Source organism: Coniosporium apollinis, assembly GCF_000281105.1.
Source record: "Coniosporium apollinis CBS 100218 chromosome Unknown supercont1.14, whole genome shotgun sequence".
In the NCBI taxonomy this organism is placed as follows: domain Eukaryota; kingdom Fungi; phylum Ascomycota; class Dothideomycetes; genus Coniosporium; species Coniosporium apollinis.
The window spans coordinates 455,186-476,247 of NW_006913276.1; the positions used below are offsets into that span (position 1 = coordinate 455,186).

The window sequence follows — 21,062 nt, forward strand, 5'->3', positions numbered from 1 at the left end:
CAAACCCGAAGATGGACCTGGTTATTGACCGCCCATGTGTCTCAGCTCCCATGACGAGCTCCAGACAACGCGTAAGCAGATCCGGTGGTCCGGTTGTGTTTAGCAATAAAGTTCTTGAACTCGGAGTCACGGGTGACCGATGTGTCGCAACATCATCTTCCATATCATGTTTATACTTTGCCTTTGACTGAGCAGTTGTCTACCGTCGACATTCGCTGATGCTAAGGCCACTGTATGCGGGCGTCCACGATCTACAGTACTGCTCCGTCCAAAGCGTTTATATATTTGGGAATTGAATTGTGCTCGATCCTCGCATGTCTTCAGTTATAGATGGCTTGTACAAGTACGGTAGATATTGAATCTGGAGCTGGGATGCTGAAGAGGGATATTGGTCAGCTGTTACGTCCCTTGCTTTGGCTCCCGCCCGCGTTGGCCCTCGGCCTTTGGCCCGGTGAAGCGCACATTTAGTCACTTTGCACTGTCGGAAGAAATAGTGATTGTAGTTTTATAGTTACTGCTATTGCACTCTATTATTCCATTGCCATTGCCATTGCATTTGCCTCCTTCAACTCCTTCAACTCCTTCAACTCTGCTCCGTTTAGCTAGTTCTGGCTCGGCGCACCCAGCAGCCTCCACTTGTCACCAGTTCTTATCCTGATTGAGGCAGCTGTCCGTCTGACATGAGACAGATTCTGCTCTCCCAAAGCATCCGCCACAGCTTGATGCGCTGCTGAAACGGACATGTCCCTTTTCAGCGAATCCAACGTGACGCGCTTTGCGTTTTGCAGTAGCCATCCATCCTTGCTCTCTGTCCATCTTGTGTTTCTTTCGAGACACGAGCTTGGCAGCCGTCGATTGCAGACAGCAAAAAACCTTGAAGCCCTTGTAACTCAGAGCGTCCTTGTAACCACCTAGGTACCGGTACTTCATCCCTTGCCGTTGGCGATGTGACGTGGTTGACAACTGCGTAGTTAGTTGACGTATCTGCCTCTCAGCTCCGAAGGTGATATTGTTCGTAGTCGTGCCGGTATGGTGGTCCTTTGGCCGTCATTGTTGTGCAATTCTCCTCCCCTTGCAATTCATAGTTAATTACCATGCCTCCTCCTCTGTCCACGGCAAACGACTCATCCCGTCCCAATCGGAGAATTAAGTTATCAGCCGGCGACGGAAAGGGCTGCCCGGCTTGGCAGTAGATCACGATTGATGACCTTTGCTCTCCAAGAACACCTGGGCACGTCGGGCAGGGAAGAAGTGTCACCGCAAAATCACTCCCGCACCGTAAATCCACTCCTCACCACCTTCTTCACCACCATTAAAGTAGTCCTTCAGAAGCTGTTAAGGTTTAAAATGCTCTAAGATACTCTCTATACCCTATCGCACGTTTAAGCACTTTTAAGAATCATGCCATACCAATAAATAGTGATTGTATACTAAAGTTGATATTTACGGTGACACTTCTTCCCTGCCCGATGTGCTGGGCAGATTTGACCTACGCTCGAAGACCCCGATAGGTGTTGAGGCGGTCTGGAATGGGATGGCGTTAGTTTCGAAGCTCACCAATCTAATGCGCAATTATGCAGGCGAGTCCGCCTAGGGGAGCAGCTCTAGTCAACGGATTTGGCAATTAACAAGCATTTCTAAGGATTTGTTAAGCAGCTGAAGCTGCAAGGTACTTGTTCGGGGAGATGGACCGTGCATGGCGGGGCTGCAACATCAATAAAGAGGGCACGACATCCCCCACCACAGCTACATCTACCACCATCGACTCATCTTCAATCGCTTGAAACCCTTTCGCTTTCAGGTTCGCAATTAACCATGGCTCCCAAGGTCGCCATTGTCTTCGTACGTCTTCCCGGCTCGATCCGGTGCTCCCGGGCACAAGCAGACCGTTCCGAGCCATTGAGCCATGTTGTACTAACAGACCACCTCTGCGCAGTACTCGATGTACGGCCACATCAAGCAGCTCGCCGAAGCCGAGAAGCGCGGCATCGAAGCCGCCGGTGGGACCTGTACTTTCTACCAGTACCTCCCCCTCAATCCCTCCCCATCCATCACCACTAACCCACCTCACCCACAGAATCCCCGAAACCCTCTCCGATGATGTCCTGGCCAAGATGCACGCCCCCCCGAAATCCACCGACATCGAAACCCTGCACGACCCAAGCACCCTCGAGCAATACGACGCCTTCCTCTTCGGCATCCCGACGCGCTACGGCAACTTCCCCGCGCAGTGGAAAGCCTTCTGGGACAAGACGGGCCACCAGTGGCAGACGGGCGGGTACTGGGGCAAGTACGCGGGCATTTTCGTCTCGACGGCGACCCCCGGCGGCGGGCAGGAGAGCACGGTCATCTCGGCCATGAGCACGCTCGCCCACCACGGGATCATCTACGTGCCGCTCGGGTATAAGACGACGTTTGCGCTGCTGGCGAACTTGGATGAGGTCAGGGGTGGGAGTCCGTGGGGCGCAGGGACCTTTGCTGTGAGTTTCCGCTGTCCTGTCTATCCGCCTGCCGCAGCGCAAGCAGGGAAGTCGAAGCGATTGGACTGTGCTGACAGCTGGGCAGGCCCCCGATGGCTCGCGCCAGCCGACTAAGAACGAGCTCGAGCTTGCGGAGAAGCAGGGTCACGCTTTCTACACCGCCGTCTCGAAGGTCAACTTCGAGTGACTAGATGGCGGCAGGGCGGAAGCAGTGGCGCCGGTAGGTGCAGCGAGAAGCGTTGAAGAGAGGCCGGTCCAGCAGCAGTCGAGACCTACGGCTGTTGCTGGCACGCACCAGAATGGTACCGCGCCTTTGTCGGAACCACCGGAACAGAAAGCGGACGCGAATAGGGAGGGCCCTTGTGGTCTTCCGGGGAAATGCTCGATTCTATGATCTCTCGGGTCTCTTTGGGTAGATATACGAATTGAAATGACGACAACTTGAACAACGATATTGAAAATTTTGAGCTTAGTGATTGAGGCGCCTGATAAAGGCGCCTCTCACCCGAAAATGGTGGACAAACGCGCCTAAATACTCTCCTCCGCCTCGACAAACTCTCCGAGACCGAGCGCTCCAAGACCGAGCGAACCCTTGCCGCATCGGCCTTCGCTCTCCAACGGCGCGCGAGGGAGACGCGGGCCGAAGCAGCCAAAACGGTGGTTTAGAGTTTCCGGTAAGGAGCGCAGATGTGCGCATCACGCAAGCACGTGATTAGCCCAGAGGCGTCCTGCATGATACTAAGTTCAGCGACCTGTAATACGTCTGGGTGCGAAGTTGAGTAGTCGCTTGCGCAGCGTTAATTACAGGATCCTGCCACGATATCAGATGTGGTGCTTTTAGGAGTGGATAACTCAGCGGGCCCCAGTCCGTGGCCAGCGACTTCCCCACGACCTCAAAACATATTGGTAACCGTACACAGAGGTTCTGGAGATCACTGTCCTCTCAGAGATTACCTATGAGAAAATGTTATTTCCGTTGTCTGAGTAGGGCGAGGAGTACCCACCTAGACTGTCTGAGAGTAGTTGGTTCATAGTCTACCATAGCAGGGTGTAATCCACAGCGGTACTCGACAGACTCCAAGCCTGTAGTCTTCTGATCTGTGGCTCCCACCCTAAATTATTGCTGTTCCTGACATAACCGTTTTGGTTCTTAATCGAAGCTCTTATAGCCGATAGACGGACTTAGCAGCGACCTGTGATTTCTCTGACAATGGATGATGACATCTAAAGCTCATCGAATATCCGGAGTCTTGGATCATCTTCGGCACTCAACCCAGTAAAGACCGGCAACTGCGTCGGACTGCTCGATGATGGCGTACGAATACTGCCCAGAAGCTCCTTGACGGGAGGCGGGATAGAGACACGTTCGAAATCCAAGGTATGCTTGGGTCGAGGTACGCCCAGCGTACTGCCCTGGCTCGAAGATGTCCTCGCTGAATAAACGAGTACCGTGAGTGTGATCAACGCAATCACAGCGCCCACGATGCTCCAGAACACCTTCATCCGGCGGCGGGCTGCGGCCTGCCATTCAGCCTCCAGCTCCTTCCTCGCGTCAATGCGTTTGCTGGCATCTTCGAGCCGGGCAGTCAGAGCGCCTGTCCTTTCTCTGCCCGCTTTGACGCGGTTTTCCAACTCTTGCACCTTTTCCTTCTGGTGGCTGAAGCCTCCAAACCCGTCAATCTGGGCTTGTATGTCAGCTCCCAGCTCATCGGTTTCGCCCTCAAACTCTGAATGCAGCTCCTTCATCCTGGTGGATAGTTGCTGAAGCCTGTCAATAGTCGACTGAAGCACCGAGGCCTTCTCCAGAATGGAATAGTATGTGTCATCCAGCTGGCGCGTTGCGCGGAGCGAGTGCTCCGACAGCGTCTGGAGCGAGGTACGCAGCTCCTCCTCCCTCTTCTCATTGCGCTGCCGCTCGACCTCCACATCTTCCGGACGCACTACTCTTGGTATCTGAACTGCGCCCCGATGTTCCACACTCTCGCCCAGTATACCCAAGCTGCCTCTTCTGCTGCCAGAGACCGAGGGCACGCTCGAGGGCGCCGTGTCTGATGAGCCGTGCTTTGGCTGCTTTGTGGTGTCTCCGAAGGGCGAGGGGTGGTAGAGCTGGACTGCTGATTGCACGGCATCTCTCACGTGGTGGTTGTGGTTCTTGTGGTGGTGGTGGTGGTGGTGGTGCAGGGAGTGGAGGTGCGATTTCTTCGGGGTTCTGGTTTCGAGTGCGGTAGCTGCTCGAGCCGGCGCGGTGAGCTTAGGGTGGGTTGCATGTGAGTGAAGTATTGGAGGTGGCTTTGGCCGGTCTGGTGAAGTCATGTATTCCATCACATGTCCTTTGAGGGTATCGGACCGCCGAAAGTAAATTGGTGGTGGTAAGTGAAAGGTTATTAGAGGTACTTGATACAGGGAGGTCACGTGCAGGGTCATGTCTCTTTTGTGGCTGATTGAATTCAATCCCATTCCTACTGTCTGTATTTGCTGAAGGTATCATTTCGACATAGCTCGCGAAGAGACCGTTGCGCAGCGCTACTGCGCTTGGTGAGCGGAACAGCACTTCCTACAGCCATGACACTCCACCCTGGCTCCGAACGCGGACTGGTCCCCTGGCAGTCCCATCTCGCAAAGAATGCGTAGTAGGGAATATCTGCACCCTCATGCAGCTTGTAGCTGATGTTCGGCAGGGGTTTGCGCCTTCTTAGCCAGGCACGCCCTTCTTCACCCCCCGTTTCCCACAACGTCCACAGATGGACTCAAGCCAGCCGCCACTTGTAGATATGAGTAATTCAACCGCACAGCAACGAGCTCACGACTTGAGCAGCTTATTCCTCTTCTCCCTCCTCTTCAGTCGTTCAACCCGCTTGCGGTGCATTTTCTCTGCCATCTTCTCATACCGGTCCTTCTCTTCCTTGGCAGCACGCTTGTCCTTGATCCCTTGTATGCGTCTCTGAAGACACCAAATCAGCGGAAGCGTCGCGCTACCAGCGAAGCATCAGGACGTACCTGTCTCTCGGCTTCCTTTTCGTCCCTCATCTCCTTCTCTTTCGCCTTAACCGCTGCGAGAGCCTTGCGCTCCTCTGTGCGCTTCGCGTAGGACGTCAGGCCAGCTTTGGGGCGGAAGGCTGTTTTTTGGTCGTGCCACTGCTTGCCTGCAAGGTCATAAGTCTGAGAAAATAGCAAGTAGACTATTATCATTGAGCATACCATTTTTTCGCAGGCCAAGCGCTGTTACGGCGGGGGCACTAGACGAGGCAGCAGCGACCTCAACCGACATGATGATTCAAAATGCAGTGGCTCCTAGTATCTGAACCGTACAGGTTGTATTAGAGGTTGGCGCGTCGTGGGGAAAGTGCTGGTGAATTTCTGTAGAAGGAGTCTTGGCACCGGCGATAGAGCGCGGATTAGATTATCTTGATAATCGGTCACGCTGCAGATGCGAAGATGATTGCTCGGAAATTTTGCGCCCGATTTTTCTGTCTGGCAGTCATTTTGGATGACGACAGACAATAAACGTCTTCACCCTTGGCACTGAAGAACGGATTGACGCGTCGCCATCCGATACTGAAGCCGGCCCTGTTCACGCCCTAAACACCTCTTCACCGCTTCGTTCCCAGCCGACTTCGCCAGCGTCCGCAATGCTCCCACGATAGCACCAAGAGCCGCGCATAACAACTACCACACCACCAGACGCACCCTAAATCGCCGGACATTCCCAGATGTCATTGAACCTCACGGACAGTGCCGTCGCGATCGTCGACCCACCTCACAATGCCATCGAGAAAGATCCGCTCGCCGGACAAGGCAAGGAAGCACTCAAGGACGTAGCATTCGGTTCCCTGGCAGGCATCGTGGGAAAGTTCATTGAATACCCCTTCGACACCGTCAAGGTGCGGCTACAGTCACAGCCCGACCACCTACCGCTGCAATACACAGGACCGCTAGACTGTTTCAAGCAGTCTCTGCGCCGCGATGGATTTCTGGGCTTGTACAGAGGGATCAGCGCACCGCTCGTCGGTGCTGCGGTTGAGACGAGCAGTCTCTTCTTCAGTGTATGCTGCGTCTCTGTCGCATCCTGACCTTGTCGCAAGTGTCTGACTGTGTTCGCAGTACCGAATCGCGCAAGATGTTCTACAAGCAACAGTGCTTCCAGCATCTGAGCCTCTGCCGTTCAACGCGCTGCTGGTCTGCGGCGCAGCATCCGGCGCATTCACGTCCCTCCTCCTGACTCCCATCGAGCTCATCAAGTGCAAGATGCAGGTACCGCTCGAGACCGCGGGTGCATCAATGCGGCGGTCAGGCCCACTTGCGCTCATCGCATCTGTGTACCGTCATCAAGGCTTGCTAGGCTTTTGGCACGGACAGCTGGGCACCCTCATCCGCGAGACGGGTGGATCGGCGGCCTGGTTCGGTAGCTACGAAGGCGTGAGTTTGTTGTTCCGCAGGATGCGCCAGGACGCCAGAGACGCGCCGCTCCCGATCCACCAGCAGATGACGGCAGGCGCGGCTGCTGGTATGAGCTACAATTTCATGTTCTACCCAGCGGACACCATCAAGTCTCGGATGCAGACGGAGGATGTTAGAGACCTGGCTGGAGGGAGACGTACATTCTGGGCTGCCGCGAGGTCTTTATGGCAGCAGCAGGGTCTAAAGGGTTTGTATAGAGGCTGCGGCATCACCGTCGCCAGGTCTGCCCCAAGCTCGGCGTTCATATTCACGATTTACGAGGCGCTTCGGCGGCGATTCGCGTGAAAGGCGTTACGATTAGCGGCATTGCAGGCGTTTTAGAGGTATCTAGAGAACAACGAATGCACCTGATTGCGATAGAGCCTGTTTGCTGCTCAGCGGTGCTAATCTACAATCTTGTTGAAGGACCTCGCTCCGTGCAACCTCTTCACATGTTCGGACGGCATCTGCCAGATCTGCCAAGGGACCCTAGCGCGTCGCGGGGTGCGTTGCAGCTGAAGAGCCGAGGCGCAACCCGGCTTTGATCATCCCGCCGAACAATGGCCATGTGCTCTCCGTACTCCAGTGACTCCAATCTGCCAACCCATTCCGCTTCCTATCTCGTGCCTGACAAAGCTCGTATACCTTATCCAAAGCTCGAGACATACAGCTCCAAGATAGGACCCTCCGACGTCACTACAGCTCTTGCGCAGCGTGAGGCCGGGCTGCTGACGTAGCTTGTCGCGCCCGCAACATGGAGAATCTGGAAGCCGTAAAGGTCAGACATAGCTGGAAGCTATACTCGCACTTCTCAAATCCCTTACTGATGTTCCGCGATCCCAGGCCTCTCTCGAGCAGGTCGTCCTCGACCCCCGCTACCATGATCTCCTCACCCTCGTCAAGGCCTTCCGCAATGGCATCGTCTACGGCACCAAAGTCCGCTTCCCGCACGCGCTGGTGTACGCATCCCCCCTTCCCTCTCCCTCTACCCCCCATATCGAACTCCCTCGCTAATATATCCGGGGCTCAAACAGCATGATCTTCCTCTTCCGGCACGGCAGCCTCCGCTCCAAAGTCTCCCTCGTGCTGCGCGCAACCCGCACCCACGCCCGCAATCTCGGCCGCTTCGCGCTGATCTACAAGACCTCGATGCTGCTGCTGCGCTACAGCTCGCCCACGCAGAAGGAGCGCCACTACGACACCTTCCTCGCCGGGCTGATCGGCGGGTATGCCGTGTTCGGGCGGGGGATCCAGAGCAGCGTCAACCAGCAGATCGTCATCTACGTCTTCGCGCGGGTCGTGCTGGCGCTGGCCAAGCTGGCGATTCTGCCGCGCGGCGAGGGGAAGGTGAGTGGCAGCGGAGGCGGGTATGGCTTGATAAGAGACGAGAGGCTGAGGGAGCGGATTCGGGATAATGCGTGGACGGTCTTTGCGAGTCTGAGTTGGGCGGCCGTCATGTATGTCTTCAGGTGGCATCCGGAGACTGTGCAGCCGAGTTTGAGGAGCAGTATGAATTATATGTGGGTGCCAATGCTGCTTTGGGTTGGTGTGGGAGTGGCTTGCTAACGTGGCGCAGATACGTGAATTCGGACCATTGGGACGGGTTGAAGACATTACTGTGGCATAACAAGTAGCGGCAGTGGAGTCTGCATGGGCGGATTGTGGCATCGCATCGGGCAGTCCGGCGTTTGGCGTATCGCATTTGGGAGAACGGATGTTGTAGGATCTAGACGATAGATGTAGGGGCGCCAAGGTGCGGTCAGTGTTGTCCTCCATAATTGTTCCCATTTGTTAACAGCTTGAAACGGCTGGCAGTCTTGTTGCTCAGAGTTCAAGGTGCAACCACTGTGCGCGAGCACTTTGCGTCCTGTTAGCATCTAACTTTACTAGCAAATACTGTCAGCGCCCATCGGATTTGACAAGCTTTGACAGGAAAATGCTGCGGAGCGAACGGTTCGCCACTGCTACGAGGGGAGTTGGGTGAGGTCACCGAGCCCGGAACCACCGCCAACTGGACGGCGCACGTTGTTGCATTCGTGAACGGACTGTCCCTTGCGCTGGACACGGGCGTTGCTGCGAACATGAGACACCCTTTACGCACAGCATGAAGAGCAATCGACTCCGACGTTCTATGGAAGAGTGGTTGTTGCCGCTGTTGGCCATTTGCTGAGAGGCTTCGTTTTGAAGCCTGAATGATCCGGGAGATTTGTTTATGCTCGTCATAAGTCTTTTCCGAATCTCCAAGGTCCTTCGCTGTCACTATCTGTTCTCGTTCCATGAGAGTCTGAGCTGGTCAAGCCATGTTCTTGAATCTAAATCTTCAAGCTCGGGACTTTTGAGCAAATTCGATTTCCTCATGCTAAGGGTTTGATTTTATTTTGCGGACCTTCTAGGCTGCGTTCCCTCAAGGTGTAGTTTGCATAGATCCTACCGTTACTGGCTGTAAGCTTCAGTGTCGAGCCAGCTCTCTAGGGGATACAATTTGCTACTGCTGTGTTGGTATGACTGTTTGATGAACTGTATCTGCAAACAGTATGCAGTACATCATAGATATTTTGCCGAGGAGCGATGTCCGGACGTCTCTATCCGAGACAGTCCGCACAGCTATGCACAGTGATGCTTCAGAGCGCGACCGGAGACGTTCTTGTACATCCGTGCTGGAAGTGTGGTGTGCATATCAAGGCGTCGTCGGACAATGCTCGTGCATCCGGGAAGCTTCCGCGGTGGACCTTCAGTTACCTAGGTCGGCAGTCTTTTGCTATGCACTGCTACAGCTTGCCTCCGTGCGAAGAGGCAGAGTCACAATGCTAAGCTCGAGAGATGAAACAACACCAAACGGACAGGTTTTTGAGAAATACTGAGTTGAGCGGACGAAGCTGGAGAGCATCACGTGAGAGGGCAACGCACACCTCACGCAAGCCACGTAAACGCCCGCAGCGCCATGCAATACAATCTCAGAATGACAAGCCGGCGCTCCGAGCAGTAACGCTGTCCCGCGACAATGCTCGGGCAATAGATAGACCTTTGTGCCAAGCTTAAGGCTGGTGGTACTCCAACCATTGGGAGAGCACGGTTTGGACCAGCAAGACTCCATAACTAACCTGCAACTCCAGTGATAGCAGAAGATACCCTGCGGCAACCGTCCCTCGGGACACCGCTCCGGAAGTCTGTCGTCCTGAGGTCCAACCAGCGATTACCCGCGTCAGCGTTGTCCTGCGAGCTAGGGATTGGCCGGGTTGATCGCGAGGGCTCTAAGGCCTCAACTGCGCAATTCGTGTCCTTGTTGCCGGTCGCACATTGGAATTTTGAGCTCGTGTTGGCCGCCTAGGAGAGGACACGCACCGGCTCACTGACGCCTACCGGCATCCCCGAAGGAATCTGAACATTTCGACACGTTGTGGATGCTTGTTCGGGCCCAGCATCTGGACAGGAGCCGCAACCAGGGCAGCGCACTGGCCTCAGCTGGCACCAATCCGTTGAACCGCTAGAATCTACATGCCTAGCAAAACGTCCCTGGGTTGAACGACCCTCGTTACACGCTGCGACGATAGAAGCTTTCTTAAGCTCGTCTGTTTGGACGACTGATCAGCCTGATCAGCACATGTTCCCGCCATCCCCACATCTCAACGTCACGGCTGCAGAGGAGTCATATCTACAATTCGACGCCAGACCGTTTGACCGCTGCTTCCCATCACTTGCGACCCATGCTCCGGGCTGGCTGGCGTGGATCAGTGAGCTTATCTTCTGGAGTCGTTAATCAACAAAAATACTTCAACGCCTCGTACAGCTTCCGGTACGCAATCAGCCCTGCTGTTTTGCGCGAAGCTTGGCTTTGAGGACTGACATGAAGGTAACAGGAGATCGTTCACGTCCTCTTCAAGATCCTGTCCCACCTTTCCGACACCGTTGCTCGGTCAAGCTCCCCAAGCGCTTCCACCAACGCCCCAGGCACCTCCCGCAGCAGTCACAAGGTAGAGCCGCCTGAATTGTCGGCTCAAGGGAGATATACGGGATTCAATCTCATTGATCGACAGTATTAAGAGCTAGTCGGTTCGGATAGTGGTTGGTTGTGGAAGAGAGTTGGGGACTAAACACTACTCCGACAACGCGCTGCCCCGAGAACGCCCGATCAAGCCTTCCCCGCATTTTCACGGATCCACCGAAAAAAGCGCATAGTGGCTTGCTTGCGAAACACTTGTCGGGCGTAGGAAACGAGGGATATACTGCATCAGGTTGGCGCACTGAATCATGAGGTAGCCTTTGCATGGGAATGAAGAAAGACCTGCTTGGCCCGCATACACAGAGATCACGCCTATATCACCTGCGTCGTCGACACACAAGGTGCCTGTTGAATCAACCTTCTCCTCCGGACAAGGACGGTGAAGCAATAGGACTTTGTGCGGCTCTGGTGCACTCGCGTGTCGCTACTCGTCCTCAAGTGAGGTGGCTGACGCACGCACCATGTCCTCTCCACCACCTGTAAGGCGCTTCAAAGTCGAACCAGTGGAAACGGGCTTGAAGTCATCTCGGAGATTTGCACCAGAACCCGTAGAGACATCCGCTAAAACCACTCGAAAGTTTGCTGCCGAACCCATAGAGACCACCTCAAAGATACACCGCAAGTTTGCTCCCCAGCCCGTAGAGACCTCCACGAAAACCACTCGAAAATTTACACCCCAGCCCGTAGAGACGTCAACTTCGAGCAGCAGGAATCGGCGCAATGTTGAGGAGACAAGTAACACCAGGGGGAAGTACGGTCCACAGCCGGTGGAGACAAGTTCAAGAAGTAGTCAAAACAAATCCGGGAACGCAAGCGACGCTTCGGCGGCGGAAGATAGGAGCCAAACCAGTGATAGACCTCCACGGCGAAAGTTTGCGCCGCAGTTAATAGAGACAGCGAAACGGACACGAAAATCCGGTGACACGAGCCCAGCGATCCTGCCTTCCGACAAGACCGAGGCCACACCTGACGATCATGTGCTGGGGAAGCAACGACCCGGCATATTACCTGCACCACCAGACAACACGCCTGCCACCAGCATGTTACACGTACCCCAGTTGCGTGACGTGTCCCATCTTGATGTGCTGGAGGCACGGAGGATTGGCGCTCCACTCGACTTGCGGAAACTCTCCACCAGTAGCGCACGCTCACGTTCATTTAGATGTCCCGAACTAGAGACCATCGAGTCTTCCGAATCTGAAGAAGGATCTAACTTACCCTCCTTGTCAACTTCCCCATCGACGTCTTCCGATCACTCATACATGTACAAGCACGCGACAAGACTTAGAGAGAGTGTTGATGACAGAGTTTCTGGGTACCTCTTAGAGATTGCAGCGAGGGCCGCTGAGAAGCAGTTACGGGAACAAGCGATGGCGGCTTTTCCAAACAGTGACTTCCACGAGCCAGTTGATCATTACATAGATCGCGACACGGACGAACGCAGCTTGCCTGGAACGGCGCGGACCAGCAGACATGACCTTCGATTTACTCAGGTGAACTGGGAACTCAAAGGAATGCGAGAGCGTCAGGAGCAGAACGATCACCAGAGGTATCGAACGCCGAGCAGGCGAGAATCGCACTCCAGAACCGGCCGGCTACAATCAACTACAAGTAGTCCTTGGGCAAGTCCTACGCCGGTAGGGTTATTCGCCCATGAACAAGTCCCCGGCCAGCCAAAGAAGATGGCCGGTGGGCGGCAACGAGAGATTGGCATAGAGCATATGCGCGCTGGCGCAAGGCCTCCGATGCTGGGAGGCGACATCGAATTCCCTAGGTGTCCATCCCCTGAACCTGCAAGATTTGACGTCACCCAGGGCTCTCACGCAGTGCGCGAGTCGATGTGCTACCTCACGGGGCAGGCCAATATCGAGGAACCCGAAGGTCTGTGGCAAGGGAAGGCTACAGCCTCGCCCAAGGTTTCACTATGGTCTACTACTAGCAGTCGGCGGTCGAGCGGGAAAGGGTTGTGGAACGGCTACTGCTTCGATAGCGGCCGCCCAGCTCCACGCGGTCCAAGTGGGCTCCTCACTCCTAGTGCCGAGAGAGGTGATCCAGTGACGACGCCCTGTCCGACACCGACACGCGAAGAGCTACCCCCATCACCACCTCCGTCCAATCCGGACATCGGCGAGATGGCGAGCCTCAATGAGAAGCTGATGGCCGAGCAAGCCATTGACGAAGAGTTCGACGACGCCTTCGTTACTCAAGTATACAACTACCTCTCGCTGGGCTATCCGTCTCTCGCTCGCAAGTTCGACGGAGAGCTGAGTAGGATCTCTGGCACGTCTATCGCAGATCTGCGGCAAGACGATGCACTTGCTAATGCCCGTGGCTACATTCGGTTCGGCGACGATGAATTTCCCGGCGATCTGGATATCACCGAGTATACATGCGCGCGCTGGACAGCACTGCGATTGTATATTCGTGAATGGGCGAAGCAGCAGCCAAATATGACGCAGAATGAGCACGCCTTGGGCGGCTTTGGCGTCTCGGCGAGGCGCGGCAGTTGGGCGTGGTAATGAGTGGCTTCGCGAGTGACATCTTCTGTGTTCATCCTGATATCACAATACAATGCAGCTGAGACTTCGTCCAGTGAGCTATCGGCGCAGGTTGGGGGACTTGCTTTTAGCGTGATTGTTTCTATATGGGTCGTGTCAGACCCGCCAATGCATATTCGCGTTCTGCAGCGTACAAAGTTCATGTTCGAGTTACTGGCTTTAGCTGTAGTTGGTGTTTGGATATCTATATATGGATCTCGCCAGAGCGAGAGAAGGCAGGATGGGGGATGCGCTGAGTCTACACGGCCGCCAAGCGACTTATTACTTGAATCGATATGTCGTTTATCATCTGTTGGTGACTGTCGTTCGCCTGATGTCCTTCGCTTTCCTCTTCCACTTTAACCACCGCAGCGAAGCGGAAGACTAGCTAGTTATGGCTTTGAAACATTTCTTGGTTCACTAGAGGGAGCGATCAGTTAGACGGAGCGACCAGTGTACGGATCGACTTCCCCGCCCGCTCCCACGATCGTCAGGTTCGCTCGACTTCATCCCTGCTTGACGGTAACCGCGTCGCTCCGTTCCCCAAGCATGATTGAAACGAGGAGGAGGGTCACTGCTCCATGATGCTTCAAGATTAACCAGCAAGTCACAGCCGCGGCAACGACAGCAGGCCGAAGTTGTTAGATGGCAACGGCTTATCTATCTACCTCCCTCTTTCGCTCAGAATATCTCCGAGGACCTCCAAACACGCGCGGCCACCGCCCCGGTAAGGCTGGGCCGCTCACACGGGCCGTCTGCTCGAGATGGGACGCAAACGCCAGGCCCTGACCGCGAAGGCGCTGGGCGGAAGTCCAGAAGCGAGCCCTGAGCTAAGTACGGAGTAGAGCAAGAGCCGTGTGCGAAGATGAAGCCGGGCGACGTTCCCCTTTTCGCTTGCTAGGATCTCCCGCCATCAGGGCTCTAATCCGCACTTGGGGCGCAACAACTAAGTTGACGTCCCGATCGTCGAGAGTCCTCGAATCACTCCGCAGAAAACGGCTCGTGGGAGGCTTTGGTGGCTTCGATCCCGCTTCAAGACCACACGCCGTCTCTCCGGATCAGACGCGCCGCCCTCCGTTTCGCACGCGTTTCTTGTTCAGGATAGAAGCGGTGGCTTTAATGCCCAGAGACGTTGCGATCCTTCGCTCCCGCGACGGATCGCTCTATTCTAAACCATTTCGCTCAATCGGTGCTGGTTGCGCCTGGGCGGGGACTTCCCAAGCCGTTCAGAGATTCCACCGGCAACCAATCCGGCACACCCGCCGTGTCTGCATTAGATGCTTTCTTCTGCTCAATGATGCAGGTAACCCTTGAATTGTCGTCGCTAGGTGCATGATCCGCAGAGCTATCACTGTGACCAACGACAGATGGGGGCGGGTTAGGGCAAGCGCATCAATCGCGGCCCTGGATTTCGCTTTCACTTCACGAAGCAATCAAACACCTCCCGTCAACCCAAACTGTCGGGAAAAGATCTCTAGCCATACTTTTGAGCCCCTGCAGCGGGCCAGCCAAGGTCGTTTGCACGCGTGTGCCAGCTCCAGAAGCCCCCACGGCGCCGGTCCAATGTCCAATGTCACCACCGCAACGCACGCCCTCGAGCCCTTCAACGAACGCTGAGGGTGGCTTGCGAGGATTACAGCAACTTCCTTGATGCTAGCAGCTCGTTTGCCGCGAGATCTACAGACCATACCGTGCACAATCCTGTCTCCTCATAAGCCCTCTCTCTCTGCGTTATCTGCCGCATTTTACGCCCCCTTCTCCAACCTTCTTTTGGTACCTGCAGGATTGCGCCGACAGTCTGTTCTTTGGGAGCACCACCGGAGGGCTGACCTGCCGCGCCTGAACCTCAATCCCTGAATATCAGTTCTGTTCCGTTTTCTTGCGCAGCAGGTGTATGTCACGCGCCAATCACTCACTTGAGCCGAGTCACTTCACGCTTCGAAGCGGTGGCTTCACCAGCTTCACCGTGGTTCGTTTCGCACTGTCGCCGCCTTGACTCATCGGTATCTTCCAAGAGATAGCCTGTCTTCTCTATCAGCACCGCTTCATTACCACAATTTCGCAATCCTACCTCCACAATCGAGCTCTGGCCCATTGTTATCATGGGTGGCTTCGACGAAGCGTTCGTGAAGGAACTGGCGCTCAACACTTGGCCTCTTTTCGGCATCAGCGTATCTATCATATGTCTTCGAATGTGCGTAACTCTATAGTGAGAGCCGTCGAATTTCTGCTCACAGCCACCAGATACGCGAGGGTGCATCGAGTTGGCCTCAAGGAACTTGCTCCAGATGACTACATCATGGGGCTTGCGGGGGTGGGCCACTACTGCCTCGCCTGCATTTGTTCAACGGCTGATTCTGAGTTTTAAGGTCTTGTACATCATCCTGATCGTCTGCTTGAACGTCGTAGCAGGTGGCGGAGGTAGCAATCTGTACACCGAGGAGGAGCTGCCCTTCACAGACGAGGAAGTCCAGGAGCGTATCTTAGGCTCCAAGATTGTCGTCGTTTCCGAGCAGGTTGGTCCACCATCTGGGCTGAAGTCTCTACACAGTACTGACATCACAGGCCATGCTCAACACAATTTACACCCTCAAGGCCTGCCTACTCTTTATGTATCAGCGCATCACTCAAGGCACACCTCAGCAACGTCTGGTCAAATACCTGGCTATATATGTGGCAGTCGGCTGGGTGGCTACCGAGATTGCATTTTTCACGAATTGTCGACCATTCAACGGATACTGGGCTGTTCCACCTCCGAATCCCGAGTGCACAACTCTACGACGATATGCATACGTCCAGGCTGCATTCAATCTCACGAGCGACGTATGCATGATCCTTATCCCGGTACCGATGGTTCTGCGCCTTAGATTGCCGTTGAAGCAGAAGATTATCCTGGCCGGTGTCTTCAGCATGGGTACATTCGTCGTAAGTGCGCAAGCTTTCGCCACTCTTGGAGCTGGTTTTGACCGAATCCGATATCACAGATCATTGCAGCCCTCCTCACAAAGTACTTCAACCTCAGCGACGTCTGGGATACATCCTACATGCTGTGGTACTCACGCGAAGCCTCCGTCGCGGTCTGGGTGGCCAACCTCCCGATGATCTGGCCGCTCATGCGCGAGTGGCTACCCTTCCTGCGCAGCATGACGGGCTCGAAGATGTCCTACAACCACGACCAGCACCGCACCGGCTACGGCAAGTCCGACCCGCGCAGCAGAAACATCTCCAACCACACCGGCCTCGGCGGCCCAGACGTCCAGCTTTCGGATCTAAAGTCCAACGTGAACGCGACGACCCGGAACGCCTCCACGTCATCCTCGAACGACGATCTCCGCCAGGGCGGCTTCGACTTCGAGGTCAAGAAGTTTGGGCGCCGCGACCGCAGCCCGGACAGCGACGAGAGGGTCCTCAACCAGGGTCAGAACTGGGGCACGAGCAAAGGCTTAGGGGATATCCGCCAGGAGACCACCATCGAGGTCGAGCACGAAACCGTGGACCTCGAGAAGGGGTGTCCGAGCCGGCGAACCTCGCCGGGCCAGATCGAGTGGGACAACGGCCGGCCGATACGCGAGGTCAAGATCGAGGGCGCGACGGACAGGAGTTTCTAAAAAAGGGATGTACCCAATACTGGGCCGTGTGACTTCTCCACAGCGAGGCGTTTCCAGGTGCAGAGAGATCTTCTCCAGCGATATACCAGGCTCTTCAAAGCTAGGGCGGCTAATTGTGGTTTACTATACTTGCATCCGGAGCGAGCGGTATAGGCGGAACAGCGAAAACGGCGCTAGTGTGGCGACGAGGCATGGTTGAGACGGCCAGGCTTTCACTTCTATATACATATATGGAGACAGACTATCCATGTAGGACTCCCGTCGAGCATCCTTACTGCTCCGCCTTCGTATGCAAGTGACTTAACTTAACAGCATCCTATGAAGCTACTGCCCGTACGCGGTCCGAAGCCCGAGACACGACGAGTGTGTTAGATAAGCGGAGCAGAGTAAGAGCGCAGCATGCTACGCTTCATGCCGCTCTACAAGAGCTATCCTCGGTGCTCGATAAGGACGTTCTGGTGGCCGCTTGAGGTACAGTTGCTAGCTCTGAGCCTGTTTGTCCACTACAAAGTCGAATTATCCAGAACTCCGTGCACTGAACGGCTCCGACTTACAACACCGCCGCAAGCCATCTGTAGAACCCATGTACAGAGGCTTTTCACAGCTTCCCCTTGATCCTTAGCAAGCATCTGTCCATAGACATTTCATCTCAAGATTGCCCTTTGTCAAGCTTCCTTTGTAACCTCCAAAATCCCGCCGCAACAAAGGCCTCATCTCTGAACAATCCAACTCGCAAACAAAGCCGAACGTCTGTCCGGCCCTTCGTATTGTAGTACATCTTCGATAAAACAACGCCTTGGGGATCCCTTCAGCCTGCCAGATATCACTATTGTAGCAGCACGAGTAATACGCAACAGCATCAGCTAACTTCAAAGATCACGGTTAGGAAAAGCAAACGACGACAGGCAAGATGGGTAAAGAAATGCACTATTATCCTCTCAAGTCCATCAACAAGATTAGGGCCTGCACGGTCATGTAAGCAGACTTCCGAGAAGGGGCGAGGAAGTTGGGAGAGGGCGGGAGCACCGAGGGCTTATCGCTAGACTGGAATCTGCGAGAGCGCAGGACAAAGGGGCAGAACATATAGCATGCGTAGCTTTTGGGCCAAACCAATCAAGAGCTTTAGCTTTGCACGCGTGCAAATAGAATGATTGTAGATCTTAAAGGCTTAGACTCATGATTTTGCTCCCGTGACCTATGTTTATACACGCTGCCTCGCTGTAAGCCTGATCCGCAAAGCTCTTAAACGACTCGTTTCTATCTGAAGGTTGCGAGCTCAGAACAGCAAATGAGATATTCTCTTCAACACTAGTAAATATCGGCTCTTACGCTCCATCTCCGAGCAATTAGACCGATTTCTAGTTGCTTATCAACACACCAATGGCTCTGCATGGTCTCTCTTTAACGGACCAACTCGGGAACCGACCACTTTCTGATCACCGAATTCATTCCGTAGGTTGATCTTATCCCTTAGAGCTGCATAGTACACCCATAGCCACTGCTGGGGCTGGTTCAGAAGATCCACCGGTTGAGGGGGCTGTGCCAGCTCCGCGAACGTAAAAAGCAGTTCCTGATGCGTGAGCAGCACCTCGGTACAGATGTTGATCGGAGACGCGAGCTGGGTTGTCTTGAGGTCACGCTCGTGGAACCTCGACCTCATGTCAGTCGTCCCTTTCCACCGTTGCACCTGTCGTGCGGTTTAGCAGGAGCAGTAGCCAGCGGCGAAGCCTGAACTCTGCTAAAGTGTCTCCGGAGAAGTGACGGTTCTTCGGATTCTATTGCGAAGGTCGGGCCTATATAGCAGGTCAGTGACTTTCGTCGCAGCAGCACCAGCTGCATTGGCTGTCTCTACGACGGGACGTGCGCTCAGAGAGAAGATTGTTTCTTCGTCATAGCCGAGCAAAAACTAGCAGCGTAGTTTCAGGTTGCCTTTCGCTACACTGCTAATTCCGCTCTAGCATCCGACTAAGGATGACGATACATGGGGTTTCATCATAGCACAACGTTCGACGACAGTCGGCTTGCGTTTGGAGGCTTACCTGCTGCGGCCAATTTCAACTTGGTGAACCAAGGTGAGCTTGTGTTATGCGAAGGCGCAAGTAGTGTGCCCAACCAGTAACGCCCTGTCAATCCACGCCGATACCTGATCTGGCTCACATCTTTATCCGGCGGTGAAGTGTGCTGATAAGGACCAAGCTGGCAGCTTAATAGTCGAGCTCTACAGCGACGTCCGTCTGTTCATCAAGTTCTCGGGCTATTCGCCGGTAAGTCACTTCCTCTTCAGGATCTGGACTCGGTTTGCGTGGTCCTTTCCTCCGCTTCCGTTTCTTCGATTGGGTCTGCTCGAGAGACAAGTCTGCAGGAGTTTCAGGTGTAGCACGCTTGAGAGTTTGGCCGCGAGAGAGATTTTCGTCCGGTGTTCTGTCTTCTTGCTCGTCCGAGCGGGCTGACGACGACTCGTCAAGCTGTTGCCTCTGCCTTCTCTCCCTGAGCAAAGCCTGTATCTCACTGTGCCGGAACATAGCAATCTGCTCGTCCGTGATGGTTCGCCTGACTCCATCCGCGTAGTAGCCTAGCTCATGCTCATCTTCAGGCGCGTCCCAAACTGGTTCGTTTGGGGGCAAGGTATGTATTGTAGGGGTTGACATGTCGTGGAAATGCCGGGATCGAAAACGATGTAGATCTTCCTGGAAACTGTGTCAGCTTCATGCAACTTGAAGCACTCGCGGTTGAACGTTTACAATTGTCACACTTGGGATCTTCAACGAGGCGCCAGGGTCTCTTTCTTTGGTGCACATTGTAAGAAGGGCACGTCTTTACTAGTGAGGTCAACAGACACGTCCTAAGCCATGCTGGCCGGAGTTGATTGCAGGGTGAAAGATGAGTCGGTTCAACGTCGAAACTCGGAGAGCGATAGCTGCAGCAGATTTATCGCGGAATCACGTGCGCCATGACGCGGAACCGCCCTGCTCCGTTGCGTTGAGCATCAGCAATCCACGAGCACCGACACAACAAGATGAAGGCTGCACTCCTACTTTACTCTATTACCAGTCTGCTAATAGTAGACTCTGTCGCTGCTCGATCCAGTCCCCACCTTATCGAGAGGTTCAGAGCCGCCATATCGAAAGACCAATCCCCCATCATGGCGCCTGTTGTACCTCCCTCCAACGAAGGGGGACCTAGTTCAGACTCCTCTGACGGAGTTGTGATAGCCGATATTATCGGCAAAACACGACATATCAACATCTTTGGCGGGTTCACACGAGACATCGATACTGTTGCATCCCGCTTGGAGGATGCCTCGAAGAATACAACGGTGCTTGCGCCTGAGAATAGCGCTATCATGCAGTTACCGAGGAAGCCTTGGGAAGACACCAGGGACTACGATCAGTACGGTGCGAATGCCTACGATGGGTCTGAGGGCGAGGACAGGGCACACAAGAACCTGAGGCGGTTTGTCGAGGCGCATGTTCTACCAGAGAGCCCGTGGCGGGAGAACCAGCGGGTGACCACGCTCGCTGGAAATACCATTTGGTTTGAGAACAGAGACGGAAGAAAAGTGGTGAGTCCAGCATGCCATCAGTGGAATCCGGGCAATAGCTGAAACAATGCCCCTAGATACAACCAGGCAATGTCGAAGTAACAAGTGTGGCCGAAACCGTTGCCAACGGCGAGGTATGGGTGCTTAAGGGCGTCCTCAACTACGCATAGTCCTAACGGTCATCCGATTTCGATAGATTCGTCTTCTACAGGTTTATCAGCACTGCGTTCTCGGCTTTCACGTGTTACCAAGCGGGCAGGCGTATCAGAAACGCAGCGAGAGGCATCATTAAGGGGTGTGTTACGGAGTAGCATTGCGGCATCACTTCCGCCGCGAACTCATCCTGTAGTTGATGGCACGCCATCAAGGAGTGACTTGGTCTGGATTTGTGCAGCTTTCTCAGCTCCTCTGATGTCAGATGACCCTCACCGTGCTGCGCTTAAAAACTGCCCCGCAGCA

At 54.6% G+C, this 21,062-nt stretch overlaps 9 protein-coding genes across 9 annotated transcripts; 6 read left to right on the plus strand and 3 right to left on the minus strand.

The window, feature by feature from the left end:
- Window positions 1-1,815: 1,815 nt before the first annotated feature.
- Window positions 1,816-2,667, plus strand: W97_03534 (minor allergen Alt a 7; the record flags this gene model as incomplete). Its single annotated transcript, XM_007781430.1, has 4 exons — window positions 1,816-1,842; window positions 1,937-2,022; window positions 2,078-2,480; window positions 2,566-2,667. The coding sequence occupies 4 exons, from the start codon at window positions 1,816-1,818 to the stop codon at window positions 2,665-2,667; spliced, it is 618 nt and encodes a 205-aa protein (XP_007779620.1).
- A 1,037-nt stretch (window positions 2,668-3,704) lies between these two features.
- W97_03535 (uncharacterized protein) lies at window positions 3,705-4,793 on the minus strand (the record flags this gene model as incomplete). The annotated part of the gene is made up of 1 exon (XM_007781431.1): window positions 3,705-4,793. The coding sequence occupies one exon, from the start codon at window positions 4,791-4,793 to the stop codon at window positions 3,705-3,707; it is 1,089 nt and encodes a 362-aa protein (XP_007779621.1).
- A 487-nt stretch (window positions 4,794-5,280) lies between these two features.
- On the minus strand, window positions 5,281-5,748 carry W97_03536 (uncharacterized protein; the record flags this gene model as incomplete). Its single annotated transcript, XM_007781432.1, has 3 exons — window positions 5,281-5,421; window positions 5,478-5,623; window positions 5,679-5,748. The coding sequence occupies 3 exons, from the start codon at window positions 5,746-5,748 to the stop codon at window positions 5,281-5,283; spliced, it is 357 nt and encodes a 118-aa protein (XP_007779622.1).
- Window positions 5,749-6,190: 442 nt separating this feature from the next.
- Window positions 6,191-7,223, plus strand: W97_03537 (MC family mitochondrial carrier protein; the record flags this gene model as incomplete). The annotated part of the gene is made up of 2 exons (XM_007781433.1): window positions 6,191-6,523; window positions 6,582-7,223. The coding sequence occupies 2 exons, from the start codon at window positions 6,191-6,193 to the stop codon at window positions 7,221-7,223; spliced, it is 975 nt and encodes a 324-aa protein (XP_007779623.1).
- Window positions 7,224-7,671: 448 nt separating this feature from the next.
- W97_03538 (uncharacterized protein) lies at window positions 7,672-8,551 on the plus strand (the record flags this gene model as incomplete). Its single annotated transcript, XM_007781434.1, has 4 exons — window positions 7,672-7,695; window positions 7,761-7,876; window positions 7,952-8,437; window positions 8,494-8,551. 4 exons carry the CDS (start codon window positions 7,672-7,674, stop codon window positions 8,549-8,551), a joined length of 684 nt encoding a protein of 227 aa, XP_007779624.1.
- A 2,827-nt stretch (window positions 8,552-11,378) lies between these two features.
- On the plus strand, window positions 11,379-13,436 carry W97_03539 (uncharacterized protein; the record flags this gene model as incomplete). Its single annotated transcript, XM_007781435.1, has 1 exon — window positions 11,379-13,436. One exon carries the CDS (start codon window positions 11,379-11,381, stop codon window positions 13,434-13,436), a length of 2,058 nt encoding a protein of 685 aa, XP_007779625.1.
- A 2,306-nt stretch (window positions 13,437-15,742) lies between these two features.
- W97_03540 (uncharacterized protein) lies at window positions 15,743-17,062 on the plus strand (the record flags this gene model as incomplete). The annotated part of the gene is made up of 3 exons (XM_007781436.1): window positions 15,743-15,970; window positions 16,020-16,379; window positions 16,439-17,062. 3 exons carry the CDS (start codon window positions 15,743-15,745, stop codon window positions 17,060-17,062), a joined length of 1,212 nt encoding a protein of 403 aa, XP_007779626.1.
- A 2,204-nt stretch (window positions 17,063-19,266) lies between these two features.
- W97_03541 (uncharacterized protein) lies at window positions 19,267-19,860 on the minus strand (the record flags this gene model as incomplete). The annotated part of the gene is made up of 2 exons (XM_007781437.1): window positions 19,267-19,749; window positions 19,804-19,860. 2 exons carry the CDS (start codon window positions 19,858-19,860, stop codon window positions 19,267-19,269), a joined length of 540 nt encoding a protein of 179 aa, XP_007779627.1.
- A 344-nt stretch (window positions 19,861-20,204) lies between these two features.
- W97_03542 (uncharacterized protein) lies at window positions 20,205-20,773 on the plus strand (the record flags this gene model as incomplete). Its single annotated transcript, XM_007781438.1, has 2 exons — window positions 20,205-20,624; window positions 20,681-20,773. The coding sequence occupies 2 exons, from the start codon at window positions 20,205-20,207 to the stop codon at window positions 20,771-20,773; spliced, it is 513 nt and encodes a 170-aa protein (XP_007779628.1).
- Window positions 20,774-21,062: the final 289 nt, after the last annotated feature.